Below are 18,108 nucleotides of genomic sequence, written 5' to 3' on the forward strand. Positions count from 1 at the left end.
TTCTCTATTTGTCCTTGTCCCTTTGTTTACACACAACTTTAAGTATTTTGGACACATTCTTATCATCATGATTCTTCCCTCAGACTTTACTTTACAACAGATGACACTCTATTTTCTGTTTCTTTCTTTAGTCTTCTAGATTTCTGAAACAATGTTTCTGTCTTCAAATAACAAGAAATGACATCTATTCATTTTTTAGTCACAAAGTCTTTGAATTGTAACTCAGACATTTAATTGAGCTTAATTACTAAACTGCATTTATATGCAACTCCTTTTAGGATGGGCTGATATAAAAATGCAGTCCCTTAGCAAGAATATAAAGATTTGCAAGTACTATCTTTAGTAAGTTTATTAGCCTGTCCTTTATATCCTATGTTTTTCACTACTTGAGCAGTCTTGCCTTGGGACAGAGAAATTCTACAAATTAAAGATTGTCTAAATTTTTTTCATCGATCACACATTTAGAACTAGCCAAAGTGATCCTGCTTCTTCATTGAAGATCACTATTGGAAAACCTCGTTTTGTCAAATGTGCTACAAAAGGACTTCTTAACAGTGACCCATCCATGGAGCCCTATTTCAGTCCTCACATTCCTGTTCCAAAGCTTGATTACCATTATATTTCAGTAGAAAAGGAAATTTTCACTTGCTGCATTCCTCAGGGCAGGTCAATAGCCACTGCACTGCTGCCACAGTCAATTGTTCCCTTTAAATGGGTCGAAGGGTATTTAGGACAAAAAGTCCTAAAATAGTGCAGGTCTTACTTACAATAGATCATTTCTAAGGCAGGAGTAGGGCAGAAGGAAGAGACACAGGGACAAATCAGTTACCTAAGTTTCTTAAACTTGCACGACACACATTGGAAGTGTTTACTAATGGCTAGCAGATATCTGATGTGTTGGTAAGTTGGGTCATTTTCAGAATATTATGACCCTGAGTGGGGGGAATCAAAGAAAAGATTTTGTTAACTTTGAAGGTCAGAAAAATTGGGGGTTAAATTTAAATATATATATATATATATATATATATATTTAGAATGTATTTTTTTTTTAGTTGTTGATGGACCTTTATTTTATTCATATATTTATATGCCGTGCTGAGGATTGAACCCACTGCCTCACACATGCTAGGCAACTGATCCACCTCTAAGCCACAATGCCAGCCCCTAGAATGTATTTTTTTTAATTTGTTCTTTTTATAGTTATACATGACAATAGAATGTATTTTGACATATCATCTGTACATGGAGTATAATTTCCCATTTTTGTGGTTGTACTGATGTGGAGTTATGCTGATCATATACTCATATATGAACTCTTAAAGAGTAAGTAGATGATAGAAGATTGAAAATTTAAACAGTATAAATGGGGAAAGTGAAAAAAGCAAATTTTTAGTTCTTTTTTCAACCTTTTCATTTCACTCTTATATTCTTGGTGGTTCAAAATTTTCTATGTGCTTGTTATTGGTGCATACAAAACTATACCTTAAAAACCTAATCAACTTAATGAATTAAACTATATAGTACATGTTTTGCAACTTGCACTTATATCTTTATATCTCTTCACACAAGTATACATAGATGTGCTGCATTCTAACAAGTGTAGTATGTCACTATATTGGCCTATATATTTAAAAATGACACGCCATTTAGTTTTTCACCTACTTAAATGGATCAATCCCTTATAAACCTTGTATGAGATCTGAAGACATAAAGTATAGACTGGCAAGGCACACATTGGGAGTGTTTACTAATGGCCAGCAGATATCTAGCCTAAAGGCTTCCTGAAAGCCAGTTCCTTTGAGGAATTGTAAAGAGCTTGCTAATTATCAATTTGCAGCTTCCTTCTATAAAATTAGCCATCTGACCATAGCCTACTTTTCCAAACTTATACTATACTACTTTAGGGTCCTATTACAAGACACTACTTGCTGCTTCCTGAACAAGCTGTGTACTGTGGCATCCGTCTTTGCTCATGTGGTTTTCCTGGCCCCTTCTTGTCAGGCAAAAATTCTCCTGTTTAAAGGCTCTGATGATAATGTTAACTCCATTGTGAAGTGTTCACAAACTTCTTTCTACTCTTCAGAGGAAGTGAGTTCTCAGAACCCTCCTTTAGAACAGTTAGAAGAAATGTTTACAATGTACTATAGTTTTTACATCTGCCTCCTAGATTGTGAACTAAGAGGGGGAGGTAATGATGACTTACTCATCTCTAGGCCCAGTGCTCCTATATTTACTAACAAGGAACTGTTAAACAATGTCAAATTTCATTACTGCTGAGAAGGATAATGGTGAGAGCCGAGGCATTAGAAAACTGTCTCTTAATTATCTTGCTGACTTAATTCCAGCAAGCACTTAAGATAGAACAGGTAAGGTTTACTTTTCTTTAACATTAGGATAAACATCTTTGTCATTCAATAATTCCTACTCCAGAGGTTTTCAATCCTGGCTACAAGACAACAGACTTGAAGCTTTATAAAAATGCAGGTACTTAGCCTCCACCCCAGTCCCAATGAATCAAATCATTGGGGACATATAAACTTTAGAATCCTCAGAAATGGTTCTAATGTCCAGTAAAGATTGAGACCACTGGCTTCAATAGTGCTATGGTATCTACAACTGAACCACACTGAAAGAAGAGGAAGTGACAGAGCAGGTACTGTCTGGGAAAAATAGGGCAGAGGGAAGACAGGCTGTGCGTTGGCACTTAAAGTCTTCCAGTTAGTGTGTTAAAATGGCCAGAAGAGAAGATAATACAGCCCAGGATAGCAATGAAGGACTAGAGTGTTAATTAGTAGCTTGGAAAGCAGAGGAACATAATTTTCAAAACAATGTGGTTAGCAGCAGCCAATCTGTTGCCAGAAGCTGCCTAGAGGGTCAAATGGCCAGTGTGTCAGCCTTTGGCACCCATGTCAGGTCTATAGTGTTCTTCAGTGTAACCATTACCCCAAAATGGAGAAATCTAGGCATAACTCCTGGTTTAGTCTCAACTTGAACTTTGCTTTGCTCTGCTAGGTCATAAAGGAGGCAGTAGTGCAGAGTACTTCTGAGCAGCTGCTTTAGAATCAGCAAAGGTTGGTTCTACTACAACTTCACAGCTGTGTGATCTGAGGAAAGTCTAACCTGATCTTCAGTTTCAATTATTTTGGGAATTAAATAATATAATCCAAGCAAGTCCTTAGAACAACTATGTGAAGACTCAATAATGGCTAAATATTTTTGTTATTATGGTCTAAATTTGGTTGTGTAACATTTTTGGTGACTTGGTTTCTAAAACTAAGAATAATTAATGATAAACTAAAAATATCTAGTTTTTTCATCATAAATTTTAAAAGTGATTATAGCTGTTAACATAAGAATTCCACTGCTGGTGAACTATTTTAATAGGAAAAGGGGACCCTAAATTCAGGGAGAAAAAAAAAAACAACTTTTAACAAAATATTGAAAAAAAATATGTACTTCATGTATCATCTTTTTGAAACACTACTTAAAATATCCCACATTTATTTAGTGGAATACTTTAAGTAGTGTTGCAAAAAGATAATACATGAAATGCATAAAAAACATCAAGTTCACTGGAAAAAGTCTCAAATCAAAATGTAGATACAGTAAAACTATGGTTCTGCAAAACAAGGGGAAAATATCAAGAAATATTTGGAAATGTACTTAAAATTAAGTGTTGAGTGATGGGAAGGGATACTAATGTCATTTTTCCTCATATAATTTTTCTCTTTCAGACTGTCCAAAATTAGAGAAGTATAGATAATGACAGGTGGCAGAAAGATACTCCAAGTTCATGGATGAGAAGATTTAACATTGCTAAGATGGCCCTACTCTGAAAACTGAGCTATAGAATCAATGTAATCCCTATCAAAATTTAGCTGGATATTTTGCAGAAACTGACAAGCTGATCCTAAAACTTGTATTGAAAAAACCCCACAATAGTCAACGCAATTCTGAAAAAGAAAATTAAAAGGACTTCTAGATCTCAAGCCTAGTACTAAGCTATAGTAATCAAGTCAATGCAATATGAGGATAAACATATAGATTAATGAAACCGAATTCAGAGCTCAAAAATAAACCCACAGGGCTGGGGTTGTGGCTCAGTGACAGAGCGCTCGCCACACACATTCAAGACCCTGGGTTCGATCCTCAGCACCACATAAAAATAAATAAGTGAAATAAAGGTATTGTGTCTAACTACAACTACAAAATAAATGTTTGTTGTTTTTTTTTAAATAAACCGACATATTCATGGTTAATTGATTTTTGACAAGGGTTTCAAGACAATCCAATAAGGTAAAAAATAATCTTGGGCCCGGTAACATACGCCTATAATCTCAGCAGCTCAGGAGGCTGAGACAGGAGGATGGGATCGAGAGTTCAAAGCCAGCCTCAGCAAAAGTGAGACACTAAGCAACTCAGTGAGATCCCATCTCTAAATAAAATACAAAATAGGGATGGGGATGTGGCTCAGTGGTTAAGGGCCCCTGAATTCAATCCCCAATACACCCCCCCCCCAAAAAAAACAAAGAATAATCTCTTGATGCTAAAAAGTTGGATATCCACATACAAAAAAATTGAATCTGGATTCCTACCTCACCTCATACACAAAAATAAACTCAAAGTGAATCAGACCTAAAACTAAAAAAAATTAGAAAGTTTTGTATACATCAAAGGACACCATCAAGAAAGTAAAGACAGGGGCTGGTGTTATGGCTCAGTGGTAGAGCACTGCCTAGCACGTGTGAGGCACTGGGTTTAATTCTCAGCACAGCATATAAATAAAATAAAGGTCCATTGACAACTAAAAAAATAAATAAAAATAAAAATAAAAGATGTAAAGACAACCTAAAGAATAAGATAATATATGAAAATCACTATACAATGTGGGATTCCATCTAGAATATATAAAGAATGCTTACAGGTCAGCATTAGAGAGACAAATGACCCAATTAAAATATGGGCAAAAGACTTACAGAGGCATCTCATCAAAGAAAATATGCCAATAAACACGTGAAAAGATGTTCAAGATCACTGGCCATCATAAAATGCAAATAAAAACCAAAACAGGACATCAATTCATACCACTAGGATGAATATAATAAAGAAGATAAATAGTAACAAGTATTGGCAAGGATACAGAAAAACTGAACCCTCATTTTAGGTGTTGAAAATATTCTAGAATTAGATTGTGTCGATGACTTCACAACTCTGAATATACTAAAAACAACTGAATTTTATCTTGCTAATCACAAGTATGACTCTACATTAGGAGAATGAGAGTGCACAGGTTTGATAGTGGTGGGCCAAAGTAAATAAACTCATAAAGCAAATAAACTAACATATAAGACTGAAAACTGCAAAAAACACATAGAATTACACATTTGTTAGAGGTATAGACAAACATATATATTAAAGAATCAGTTAAAAGATATTAAAGTTGTTGCCTCTGGGAATAGGAAATTATAGATTTGGGAATCTGGGGACTGCCTGCTGTTTTTCTTATTCATGTAGGTAGAATTAGTTTTCTTATTAAACTGTAATACCAAAATAAAAATTTAAGAAAACAAAAACATTTTTTTTTTTTTTTTTTTGGTACCAGGGATTCAACCCAGGGGCACTTAAAACCACTGAGCCACATCCCCAGCCCTTTTTTTTGAGAGATAGGGTCTCATTGAGTTTGCTTAGGACCTCGCTAAGTTGCTGAGTCTGGCTTTGAACTCGTAATCCTCTGCCTCAGCCTCCAGGGTGGCTGGGATTATTATTATTATTATTATTTTATTTTAATTTTTTTGTAGCTGTACACAATAACATTTATTTATTTATTTATTATTCTTATGTGGTGCTGAGGATCAAACCCAGGGCCTTGCATGTGCGAGGTGAGTGCTCTACTGCTGAGCCATAACTCCAGCCCCAATAAATAGCGATTTTTAAAGACATTACAGAAAGTAGATGGAGAACAAAAGACTCCTCTGAAGTCTAGTTCTGCATCCTGTAGGTGACTAAATAAATCATTAGAAAAATAAACCTATATTTTCCCTGTCTCACATTCAACTCTTCAATAACCTTAGGCCTTGATGTCTCTTTTAGTTTATTATTGTACATTTATTGAAACATGAAGATCCCTGTTACATAGGGTGGCTCAGTGCTTGAAAATTTTTGCTCTTTGTTCATTGTTATTTTCATCAACATATTCCCTGACAATTTTTGGTGTCAGCAAAATCCACATACATGATCTGCTTAATATCTTGGTTTCTCAATTTCTTGACATCCTTCTACAATTATCTTGTTCTTTTACTCACCTGCCATTTATTTCTTGATTTTAAATCCACCATTATCTTAATTTTGATCATCCCACTCCCTTTTGTATTCCAATTCCAATAATCTTTCATTCTCGGGGTCTCTTAATCCATTGATAGAACCACTTTTATACTGTCCCTTTTCTCCACTATATCTTCAATTGCCTCCTTTGCCGGGTTAAATCATATAGTAAATCATCATAATCATCCTTTCTTGTCACTCTCAACTTCTTTGCTTACTTCCTAATACTTGCTTTGCTCAACCAACTCCCTAGTTAACTCCAACTCTTAGTATATCTTTACCTACACAGCAAATATAACCATGTTGAATGCTTGCTTTCAATTAATGACTGAGTCTCAAGTTGACTCTTAGCACTTAATAATCATAGTTCTCTGGTCCATTTACTCTTCTAATCTCTGACTATTCCAGATTTATGTCCTCAAATTTCTACCACCTAATCCTTCATCTTTATTCTTAGGTGATAACTCTCTTACTTCACTGAGAAAGTCATCAGAACAAAAGAAAACTTTTATAAGTCTGACTATCCCATCTTTCCACCTTTTTTCACTATGCTTGCATATTTTTTTCTCTCCATTCACTATGGATCAACTAACCCTCCATGCTCTTGGCACAAGCCTATATCTTATACTTGTGTATTAGCACCTCCTTCATGCTTACTGAAAGACTGTTTCAGCAAACTTCCCTGCATTAATTTCCCCCCCGCCCCCCCGGGATCTTTCCAGTTACATCAACTGCTATATTACTATTAAAACAAATCAAATCAACAAATTTTAAAACTACTTCTTCCTCTGGCTACTTCTTTTATTTCCTTCCTCAGTAGCAAAACTCCTTAATAGAGCTGTATAAACTTGTAGACGCCACAGTCTTTTCTCCAATCATCCTAAACAACCTAAATCAGGCCCACCAATATACTACCAAAACTCCTTTCATTAAGGCTACCAAATAACTCCCACAATGCTAAATCCAAAGGTTAGTTTTTAGGTCTCATCTACTTTGGTGTTCCAGAATCATCTGAGCAGATTCATCTGACTCCTTTATTTATTTGGCTTCTAGGGTATAACACTCTTCTGGTTTTTCTTCTTCTTGGGTTGTGTCAGCTCAGTAGCCTTTAGTGGTAATTGTCACATCACTACCCTCTAAACACTGGGGTGCTCCAAAGTTTAGACCCTAGCTTATCCTCTCTTTTTTCTATTTGTAGCTACCTTTACCTATATTATAATGAATCCCAAATCTATAACTCTAACCTTGAATTACAGAATTAAACATTGAACTGTCTCTGGACATCTCCATTTAGATGTCTAATAATCATATCAAACAATACTATCTAAATGGAACTTGAGCTTCTCTCCCCAAAGTGCTCCTCCCGCAAGGATTCCTATCTAGGTTAAAGAAACTCCATCTTTTCAGCTTCTCAAGCAAAAACTCTGAAGTCATCCTTGAAAATTCCCCTTACATCTCATATCTGATCCCTCAGCATAGTCTATTGGCCCTATCGTATAAGTAAATCAGCATTTGAAGACTTCTTATTATATTTTTCTGCTATAACTATGGTCCAAGACACCATCATCATTTCCTGAATTATTTTTAGCTTTTAAAATTAGCTTTCTGCTTTTACCAATCTCCTTAGTATTAGTTTATTCTCAATACAGGAGCAAGAATGATCAAGTTAAAAGTCAGATAATGATACTCCTCTGCTCAAAACCCTCTTAGTGGTTTTTTTGTCTGTTATAATAAAAGCTAAATTCCAAAAGAACTTTTTCTACTACTATTCTCTTCCCCCTTCTTTGCCCACTCCAGTCATAGGAGCTACAGCCAAATTAGCCTCTTTGAAGAAGAGAAAATATGTCAAACCTGTTCTTGCTTTAAGAACTATTTTGTCTGCCTGGAATGTCTTTCTCCAAAGTATCCAGATGGCTCACTTTCTTTACTGAAATGTCATTCATTTGTTCATACTCCCTAACCACCTGATAGAAGATTCCAACAGCACACTTGGTCATTCTTCCTTTCCTGTTTTCCTTAGCACTTTCTGCTACTTGACATAGTACATATTTTACTTCTTTCTTAATTTATTGCCTCTCAAACTAATATGGAAGAGCTCTGTTTATACTTTTATTCTTTTGTTTGTTGTTGAGCTCTTCAGCAACTGAAAACAATGACCAGTACATAATAGGTATTCAATAAAAATTTGTTAAGTCCCCATTGTATTCCAGGGCCTTGTGTAGATATAAACAGAGTAGTGCTTAGACAGTATTTCTTGAGAACAAAAAACAAAAACAAAAACAAAAAAGAAGGTAGTCCTTTTCTTTACAAACATATCAAAACAAGATCATAACTTACCATAATATGTTATAGGACTAAACAAATGAGATCATAAAAAACTTAGAAAATGCATAATATCCTTACCTAGGCCAGCTCTTGCCTCTTTCTTCTTCTGAGAGGCCCAACCCACTATAGAATGTTTATCTACTCCTGGTTTCTCCTCTAAGCCTCTGTTCAAGCGCCAGATTTTTAGTGTATTGTCATCAGAGCACGTAGCAATCTGAGAACCAGGAAGGGAATAATGAAGTTTCAATCAGAGATTCACAAGAAAGTAAAAAACAGATGTGCCTTAAAGGTTCATGATTGGAGAATTATTTTGTCTGTTATATAATAGGATATAGAAAATGATACACAAAAGATCATATATTTCCATTCCTTGCTTAAGAAATCATTTCCAAAGAAGCTAACTCTCTAGTTTCTTCTTTATATAATTTCTGTTGATATGACATTATTAATAATTTCTTACCTAACCTAAAACTCTACTATAAAAGACTAATTTAAATTTGGTCTCAAGAAGCTGGGCAAGTCATCTTTACCACCTTCTATCTTACTAAGAAATATGTAATTTTAAGATACCCCTTTCACTTCCTTTCTATTAAATGATCAATCAATGCATGTCACCAACATTCAATTTTTGCTATTTTCTTCTAAATTCTGTTATGTTTTGCCTTATTGGTTAAAGTAATATGATCATTTCCAAGATCATACTTAGCTTCATAACTCTAGTGGGCCATGACAAGTACAATGAAACTACTCCTTTGAGATCCTTTTTCAGATAGGTAAAGGAGCAATCTGGGAAAACAACAAGTTCACTAGGCTGAAATAAGTTAAAAATAACCTTTGCCCCTTTAAAAATATCTGACCATTCCTGATCTTGGTCCCAAGCCTTTTATGGCAGAGAAAGTCCAGCTTGAAGAGCTTGTGGCAAATGGCCACTGGTACCAGAGCTGTTCCCCAGCATTTGTTTATATAATTTCTCTATTTCAGTCACTAAAGAGAGAAAAAAAAGAACACACGTTCTCTTAAGTCCTGGCCCCCAAGAGACTGGCAACTTTTTCCTCTCCTTTCTGGGAGGCCAAAAGAAGACACACATATTTAACTGTTCAACAAGAAATGCTTAGAATCCCAGGATCACTCTATAGTAACAACAATAGTTATTTACAAAGCACCTATCTCCGTCTGGAAATTTACATTCTTTATCTTATTTAAGCCTTGAACTCAAGTAATCTCATCGACAAAATGCGAATAGTTATTTGCTCAAAATACCACAGTTAAATGGCAGAGTTAGCATTTAAACCCAGTTTTCTCATATTTCTAGAAAAACTTTAAAAAAGCAAAAACAAAAAACAACAACAAAAAATATATTTTACTTCCCTAATTCTAGTCTGATGACACAATTATTTTTAAAAAGATGGTCGTGGGATTAGTACCCGTAATCAGCCTTACTATTTCCTTTTGAGTCTTTTCTCATAGGAAATAAGGATAATATGTGATGGTTAAAAAAAGATGACATAATTAACTGAATAATTAAAAAAGAATTCATCTAAATGAGTTCCATGAAGTGTAATACCCCATACTAAAAGGGATATTTTACTGGAAATTCAGAGGGGGGGAAAAAGTCATTGGGATATAATTATGGATGATTAAAGTAATGAGTAAAACAACAACAACAACAACAAAAATTTGTCTGGCAGAAGCTGATCACAGAAATGGTAACTGGGATAGAAAAATGAAAAAAAATCCATAGCAGTATTGAAAAGCTATCAGGGATGCCATGAATAGACCAGACCATGGGAAGTTTCTGGATGATAAAACAAAAACAAAAACAGAAGGGAACAATAGGCAACAAAGCCTCAAAATGTCATACATAAAAGGGGAGACCTCTACAGAAGTGAGAGTTCCTGTAAAATAGAGACTAGCCCAAAGATCAGAGGCAATCGGGGTTGAAAGAATGAGTAGAATTTGGGCTATGGTTATATAAAATCATCTCTATATAAAAAAAACTTGTTTTTATTTCTGGCCTTTTTACAGTTTAGTTTATTTGATTTGTTTTTAAGTTTCACACAATATATTCATTATAAAAATTAAAAGAGGGGCGTATTTTCTTTCTAAAGTGTCTAAAATATTTCAGATCTACTTTTTTCAGTTTCCACAGATAGCTAACATGTTAAGACTTCCCAGTGACCACTATATGTGAAAAACCAAGTTGGACTGTGAAGAATAGTCATGATGTTACCTCTAACTCACATTAATAACATATAAAAAGTAAAAGACTAGTTTTTACCTTAGTTTTATCACTTTAGATTTTAAGATACAATTTTAACTAAGTTTAAAAAACTTCATTTTATATTCAGAGGAGTGACTTGGAAACCAGAAATCCACCCTTATTCCTTAGTGCATAATGATTTCTCTATTGGTACAGAAAAGCAGAATATGTATGAGTAATGCTGATACAGATCTTAGATGACCTTTACATCTTTTAAGTCTCAAACAGAAGTCTGTATCACTTTCTAACAAATCCTGGGAAAGCCTACAAACCATGATTTACTTTTTGAACCAATTATAGAGATTTGTTCACAAACCTTTGTGAAGTCAGATGGACACCAGCACACAGATGTGACCTCTTGAGAATGACCCAGTAGTACAGTGGGAGGATGCCAGGGTGTGGAGACCTAGTCCAATCAACAAGAAACAAGTCAGTAGAGCAGTGTTAGGTCTCCCAGATAGAGGTTTGAATTTAATTTTGTCTTAGAGAACCTTAGAATTGTTTCCAAAAGTTGGTTATAGTTCAGAAAAAGAGTTACAATGAGCAATAAGGTATTGGTCACTGATCTGAGAAAATACAATGAAAATTGTCGAAACATGTAAAGAATATATATTTACATATCAGGATGGTTCTTACTTCAAAGCAGACTATCTAGCTATATACTAAAATCCAAGACTGGCAGTTACTTATACCTTAGCTGGAAAACTTTCTGGGAGGATGAGGTTGCTAGGCAGTGCATTTCAAGTGGAAAACTTAGTCATGTTTTTACATAGCCTGGATATTTTCAGATCTTCCCCAGTCAACTACTTTCAGGAATATTAAATTAACTGTGAACCCTGAATGCCACAGTCTGGCTGGGCACAAATGCCACAGTCTGGCTGGGCACAAATGCCGCAGTCTGGCTGGGCACACAATCACGAGCCACCACACAGCTTGTAGATTCAAACAGCAACTCTTTATTCCCGAACTCACATCAGCCGTCTACAAACACGTTCTGGGGAAATCCATGTTCTCTGCCCAAATCCACCTCCACTGGGCTTCTGTCTCCCAAAAATATACTGTCTGAATCCCGTGAGAACTCAAGGGGAACTCAGGCAGCAGGATACGCCCTATTCCCAGCAGGAATAATCTTAAACCTTAAACCTGGAACCTAAACTGGGAAAGCCCTAAACACGATTATCTTAAACCGGGAACACCCTAATCCGCCTTGGTCCTTGAGCAAGGTCACCTACATTCAATGTCACTGCAACATGGGGTACGCTGGCAAGGAAATTGTCATACCTACTTGGCTAATGGCTCCCAGCACCTGAAGGTACCTTAAATATGCTACTAGCAATCTTGGGTCAGGGGATACTTTATTCCAAAGAAAGACTAACTTTTACCAAAACCCAAATTTAAGCCCCTTCATTCTGAGTTGGAAAAGCTTCATTTTGAAGGGATAAGCTATATTTTGTGATACTTTGTAGAAAAATATTTTTCCTCCAAAGTACTATTTCAGCTAATTTGCATTTTAATATATCTTAATGCATAAAGAAGGGTCCAAGCTGGGTGTTGTGGCATATATTTTAATTCCAGCTACTTGAGAGGCTGAAGCAGGAACATAGTAAGTTCAAGACCTGCCTGGGCAACCTAGCAAGTTTCTATCTCAAAGTAAAATAAAAAAGGGGCTGGGAGGATAGTTCAGTGGAAGACCACTTGCCTAGCATGCATGAGGCCCAGGGGTTCAACTTCCAGTATTGGGGATGTGGGAGAAGGCTGCACTGTACATGTGACTATGAATCATATTTTCTCATCATTGGATGTCACCAGTGACGTGCATTTTACAGCATCACAAGCTGATTCATTTGAGAGCTGTCAATACCTTTTAGAAGCCATGGAATTAACTGGCGTAATAAGTAGCACAAACTCACATAATTATCATTAGCATGTATATTTGAAAAGAGCAAGAAGGTTGGATCTAAGATAAGTTATTCTCTTTTCATTTATTTTTAAAACTCTGAATTGTGGCTTGTTTTTATAAAGAAAGTAAAGGCAACTCTAGAAGGAATTATTTGTGAGAATGACTAAATAAATTTAATAGATTCTTTGGATTATAGTTAAAGGATTTGACATTGATTTATAAGGTTATCTAACTCAATTATTAGTACTCCTTTCTTGGGTTACCTGGCACATACATACACAATAATTCAGAAAGCAAAAGAAGACAAGAATAGAGTCTAATTTAATTTGCCTTGCTGATTAAATAAATGCTACAACATCGCTGAACCTTGACAACATTATGCTAAGTTAAGGTTTAACAGAAGAGGAAACTTCCTATATCTACAAAGATTTTACTACCTACTTCTATATAGCCAGAGACAAACAAAATGTCAATATTCCATAAGGTTACATATTTTAGAAAGGACTTTTAAATAGCCTTTAGTTACAGAAATTATCTTTCCTCTTCTGCTTGGAGGGCCCTACTCTATTAAGTTTCTCTAGTCAAAGCCCAAACAGGTCTGGCAGCAGTTAAGTTATAAGGGACAGAAAATCCTTATGTCCTTTTTAAACATCCCAGATAGGAATACATATTCTCTCCTCCATTGATTTACCCTGCTTACTACCTCTAGCTTTTCATTTCACGATACTGTCCCTTCCTTAGTTCTGTGTCATAAAACCTAGAAGAGTCTAGGTGTTATGTATACAAAGGAGTAACATAAGTTTCAAGAAAAACCAAATACCTGCCAACAGAAGGTATGTTTTGTACAACAGGCCTTCAAAGAAAGGAGACCATTGGATAATTTTTTACAATTTGATAAGGTAATCAGCATTTGTTAATTGAATGCCATAAGCCAGACATTTTTACATAGCATTAAATGGAGGGGGCTGGGGATATGCCTCAGTGGTAGAGTGCTTGCCTGGTTATGAGTGAGGCCCTGGGTTCTATCCCCAGTCCACAAAAAGTGTGGGAAGGTATCTGAAAAAGTTGAACAGAATTAAATATCACTTGAGCTGGCAGTTCTACTCTTAGGTATGCAACCCTGGAAGAAGTGAAAACATGTTCAAATGATAATTTAAACACATATGTTCATAGCAACTTTAATCATAAAGTAAAAAGTGGAAATGACTCAAATGGCCATTGATAAATGAACAAAATGATTTATCTATACAATGGAATATTATTAAGCTATAAAAAAGAATTAAGTACTATAAATGCTACAACATCGCTGAACCTTGACAACATTATGCTAAGTTAAAGAAGTCAGGCACAAAATGCCCTGTGATTCCATTTATATGAAATGTCCAAAATAGGCACACATTCATAGTCAGAATGTAGCTTAAGCAGATATTGGGGAAAAGGGAGAATGGACAATGAATGTTAAAGGATATGGGGTTTCTTTCCAGTGTAAACAATGTTTGGGAATTAGATGGTAGTGAAAGTCATAAAACATTGTGATTTTAATAAACTTAATGTACACTTTACCCTATAATGGGCTGAAATGAGAATCTAGGCTCTAGTAAGTTTTTATGAATTTTAGTAATCTAATAAGTGCTTTGAAAGTTTAGGACTTTCCTGGGGAATAGTACTTGGTGATTATTTCAAAGAAGATTTATTTCTTCTAATGAAACTTAGGTGGCTTTTATGGTCTTCATTTTCATTCCAATTAGTTTTTATTTATTATCACTTTATTAAAAATATATTATTCTAATTATATTGTTTAATTTTTAAAAAGCTTCCCTTTCCTTTTTAAGTAGGAGCCTATTACGTCCAAGACATTCAGATCTAAGCATTTTGCAGTGGTTAAACACAAAAAATGGTCTTAAATATTCTTACATTTTACAAAATAAAGACTTAAGAAACCAGGAATTTTAAGGCATCTAGGAGTAAATGGCTCTAGACTATTTAGACCTCATAAAGCATTTTATATTCTTAAATACATCAAAAAAGATCAGCACTTTTCCTCACAAAATCTCCTTACTCTGCCCAGTTGGAAACCAAATCTAATCTTTATTTCTGCCATGAGATCATTTACACTTCCTAAAGTGTCAGGCTCAATGTTTCGCCAGTCAGCGGAAGAATGGCTGCACAAATCAGTTTATTTATAACTACTTCAATACTATTCAGGGGCTATATCAGTAATAAACCAAGGAAGAGCAGGTAGGAGTAGGGGTGAAATAATGGGTAAGAAATTAAAAAAGAAAAGTAGAATGTCAAATCTTAAGTTTCAGAGGGTCTAAATATATTATACCTCCCCTTTATGGGCAGCAGTGAGGACTAAAAGGCCATTCTCTTCTGTCTTAAGATATTAAACTACTTTCTTTTACTGCTTTCTTATACCCTGGGCTTTTTAGCACAGAAAAAAATTCCAACACTTAAAAGGAATACTGATCTATTAGATACATAGCAGAAACAGAAGATAACCTGACAGTCTGGTTACTCAGAATGCATGGAACTGCTTAGAACTATTGCCCGCCCCCCTTTTTTAAATCATGGAAAAGAGAAATTGAGCCACCTCACTAGGCAAATTCAATTTTAGGAGCAGAAAGCTTGCCAGGGTCTCAAATATCAGGGCCTGTACACTGAGTTATGTGTGGACAGGCAGAAGAACATCACGTCTGAACCATGTCATTCAGAGGTGACATGTGACCCAGCCTAGGAATTCAAAGGGTAACCTGTGTATGTGGTGGCAGCTGATTGGATGTCTGAAAATGGGTTGGAAACAACAGCCAAGTATCTTTGGTGTGTATTTGTCTTTATAGGGAGAAATTAGCCCCTCAACTCTTGTTCACTAAAATAAAAATTTAAAAACACCTTGTGCTAGAGAAGAGTGCTACAGGAACTTCAAAATTTGACAAGTATATACTTGTATACATAATATATAATTATAAGCAAAATTATGTATATTTTTGATTTAGAAACGTTATCTAAAATAATATAAAAAGAATGACCAGCACACAGGTTCCCTCCCCACAATACTTTATTATGATTTTTGTTATACCTGAGATTACAGTTTCTTTTCAGAAAGAAACTTAAAAATCATACAGACTTGTGGTAGAAAGAAAATTTTCCAGTTATGTTGGGATTCAAAGTGAAGAACGGACTGTAGGTAAGACAATGGGGGAAAGAAGAGGGAAAACAAAAAGCAAACTAAGTTTAAGACCAAATTTGAAACTCAAATTTTAAGATGTTTACACTTTATAAGCAAATTTTCATTTAATAATACAAGAAATAAAATAAAGAAATGTGCTTGTAGAAAGAGGCCCAACATGAGAGTTGGATAGAACAATAGCTCCACCTTGTGACCATTTAGGATATTGTTACCAAAACCTTTTAAGAAGTTAGGGTTGCATTTTTACAACTCTAGGTATATAAAAATCACTTTTTGGTAATTTTCTCCAGGGCCTTTTCTCCACTAGGCTTCAAACAGCCAGACTTTAAATTCTTAGCTTACAATGGTCACTTTAGAATTATCGTTATTTAAAAAGTTAAAAAATAAGAATATGAATTTAATGGGTCGCATGGAAAATCGGTAAACTTGAAAAAAATTATATATGAAAAAATTGATAATCACGTCTATTTTTTTTCTTTTTGTTTTTATCACATCTATTTTAATAGCCTGAAGGATGGCTATTTATAAAGAGAGAATAAAAATGTAATTATTTTTGAGTGGCTGTTTTGTATAAGGATGTAAAAAATCAAAATATTGTATTTTGTAGAAGAGCTCAAAAACAAGGAGAAGAAAGTCAATATAGCATGTTTTCTAGGAAGCAAGATAAAATCAAGGTTTTTACTACCTTTCTGAATTCTCACTTTCTTGATAATCTATGAAATAAGACATGGATTGTCAGTTTCTGATAAGCTATGACTATAAATAACAATACATAAATTTCTAATCAGGTTTCGGCTACAATAAATGCCAAGAAATAACTTTTGCTCAAATTTAGTATACTGTAGAAAAAGGGTAAATATCTGGTATAGAAAATTAATACTATGTGTTTACATTAAACTTACCTCCTACTGGAAAGAAAAAATATTCTCAAAAACAATTCAGTCTCACATTTGAGGGGGAACAATTCAATCTCACATTTGAGAGGGAAGTTGAGCAACTTACCTTCCAGATGTAGGCAGCTTCATCACTTGAGCCACTGACTAAAAACTGGTCATCTGGACTAAGACTTGATTTTACGTAAAAGGTAGAGTTTTGGTGTCCATTGAAGATAGCCACTGTCAGAGGAAATAAACAAATCATTTGGTTTTTGTTATTTCCACATAGTGTTCAAATGAATGTACATATTCTAACAAGTTTTATTCCCACATTGAGTACTGAAGCAGATGGTCAAGCTTTATTCACCAAATAACAGGGAACTGAACATTGGCAAAAAAGAAAAAGAAACCATAGGCTTTTTATTAGGTCCAACCTCATGAACTCAGCTATATTTGGCATTAACCAGCTATGCCACAGGAGGAAAATGTGATGAAAAGAATTAAGAAAAAGGGTGCAGGTATTGTTCGATCTTGTAATAAAATAAATATTGGACCCTCTCTCCTTAACCCAAGATAGGGCTTTTTCTATTGCAGTATACATTGGGTCCAATATACTTCTTAAGACTTCAAGACTCTTAAGGGTGTATTTCATATCTTCCTTCCTTTCTAAACTTTATAGTGTTTTGAACAGAGTACATCCTCCAATATTTGTTCCATGAATAGATAAAAATCAGTGAAAAAGGGTCATTTGAACTCTGGCTAAAACTTATTGTTGGCTTATCTAGGATGTAGGAATATTTTTAGTCCAGCACTTTAAACAGTCTTAATGGTAAAAGTAGCTAGTGGGGTAAACTATACTCGTATGTAAGACTTTAGGCTGGGTTAAGTGTACAGGTTTAGACTTCTCATTATCCATGACAAAAGAACAAGTATTTTTTCTTGTACAATTTACTTTTGACAGGTTCTTTTAGCCTAAGGAAGACAAAACCTTAGGTGTCTAACACCTGAATATCCCCAAGAAGTACAAGAATCTCATTTATTAGAGAATTTTAGGAAGTATTTAGGCAGGAAAAAAATCATAATTATTCATCTTCAACTCTTAAACTGTGCCTGGCAAACTGTAGACTAAATTTTCCATTAAACCCATAAGTACTTATTGCCCTCTACTGGTCTAAGAAAAGCTGATATGAAGTACAATGTAAATATTTCAATCTTGCTAATAAAGATCCTTTAAAAC

General features: G+C 34.8%; 1 protein-coding gene across 1 annotated transcript in view; it reads right to left on the reverse strand.

Moving 5' to 3' along the window:
* Positions 1 to 18,108, reverse strand: part of Dtl (denticleless E3 ubiquitin protein ligase homolog) — a 62,375-nt gene that overhangs the window by 25,442 nt on the left and 18,825 nt on the right. Inside the window, exons 11-13 of the mRNA XM_015483671.2 lie at positions 16,999 to 17,111; positions 11,223 to 11,312; positions 8,725 to 8,860 (exon numbers count right to left, since the gene is read on the reverse strand). Coding sequence (XP_015339157.1) covers positions 8,725 to 8,860; positions 11,223 to 11,312; positions 16,999 to 17,111 — 339 coding nt within the window. The remainder of the gene's footprint in view (positions 1 to 8,724; positions 8,861 to 11,222; positions 11,313 to 16,998; positions 17,112 to 18,108) is intronic.

Source organism: Marmota marmota, unplaced genomic scaffold (assembly GCF_001458135.2).
Source record: "Marmota marmota marmota unplaced genomic scaffold, marMar, whole genome shotgun sequence".
NCBI classification, from domain to species: domain Eukaryota; kingdom Metazoa; phylum Chordata; class Mammalia; order Rodentia; family Sciuridae; genus Marmota; species Marmota marmota.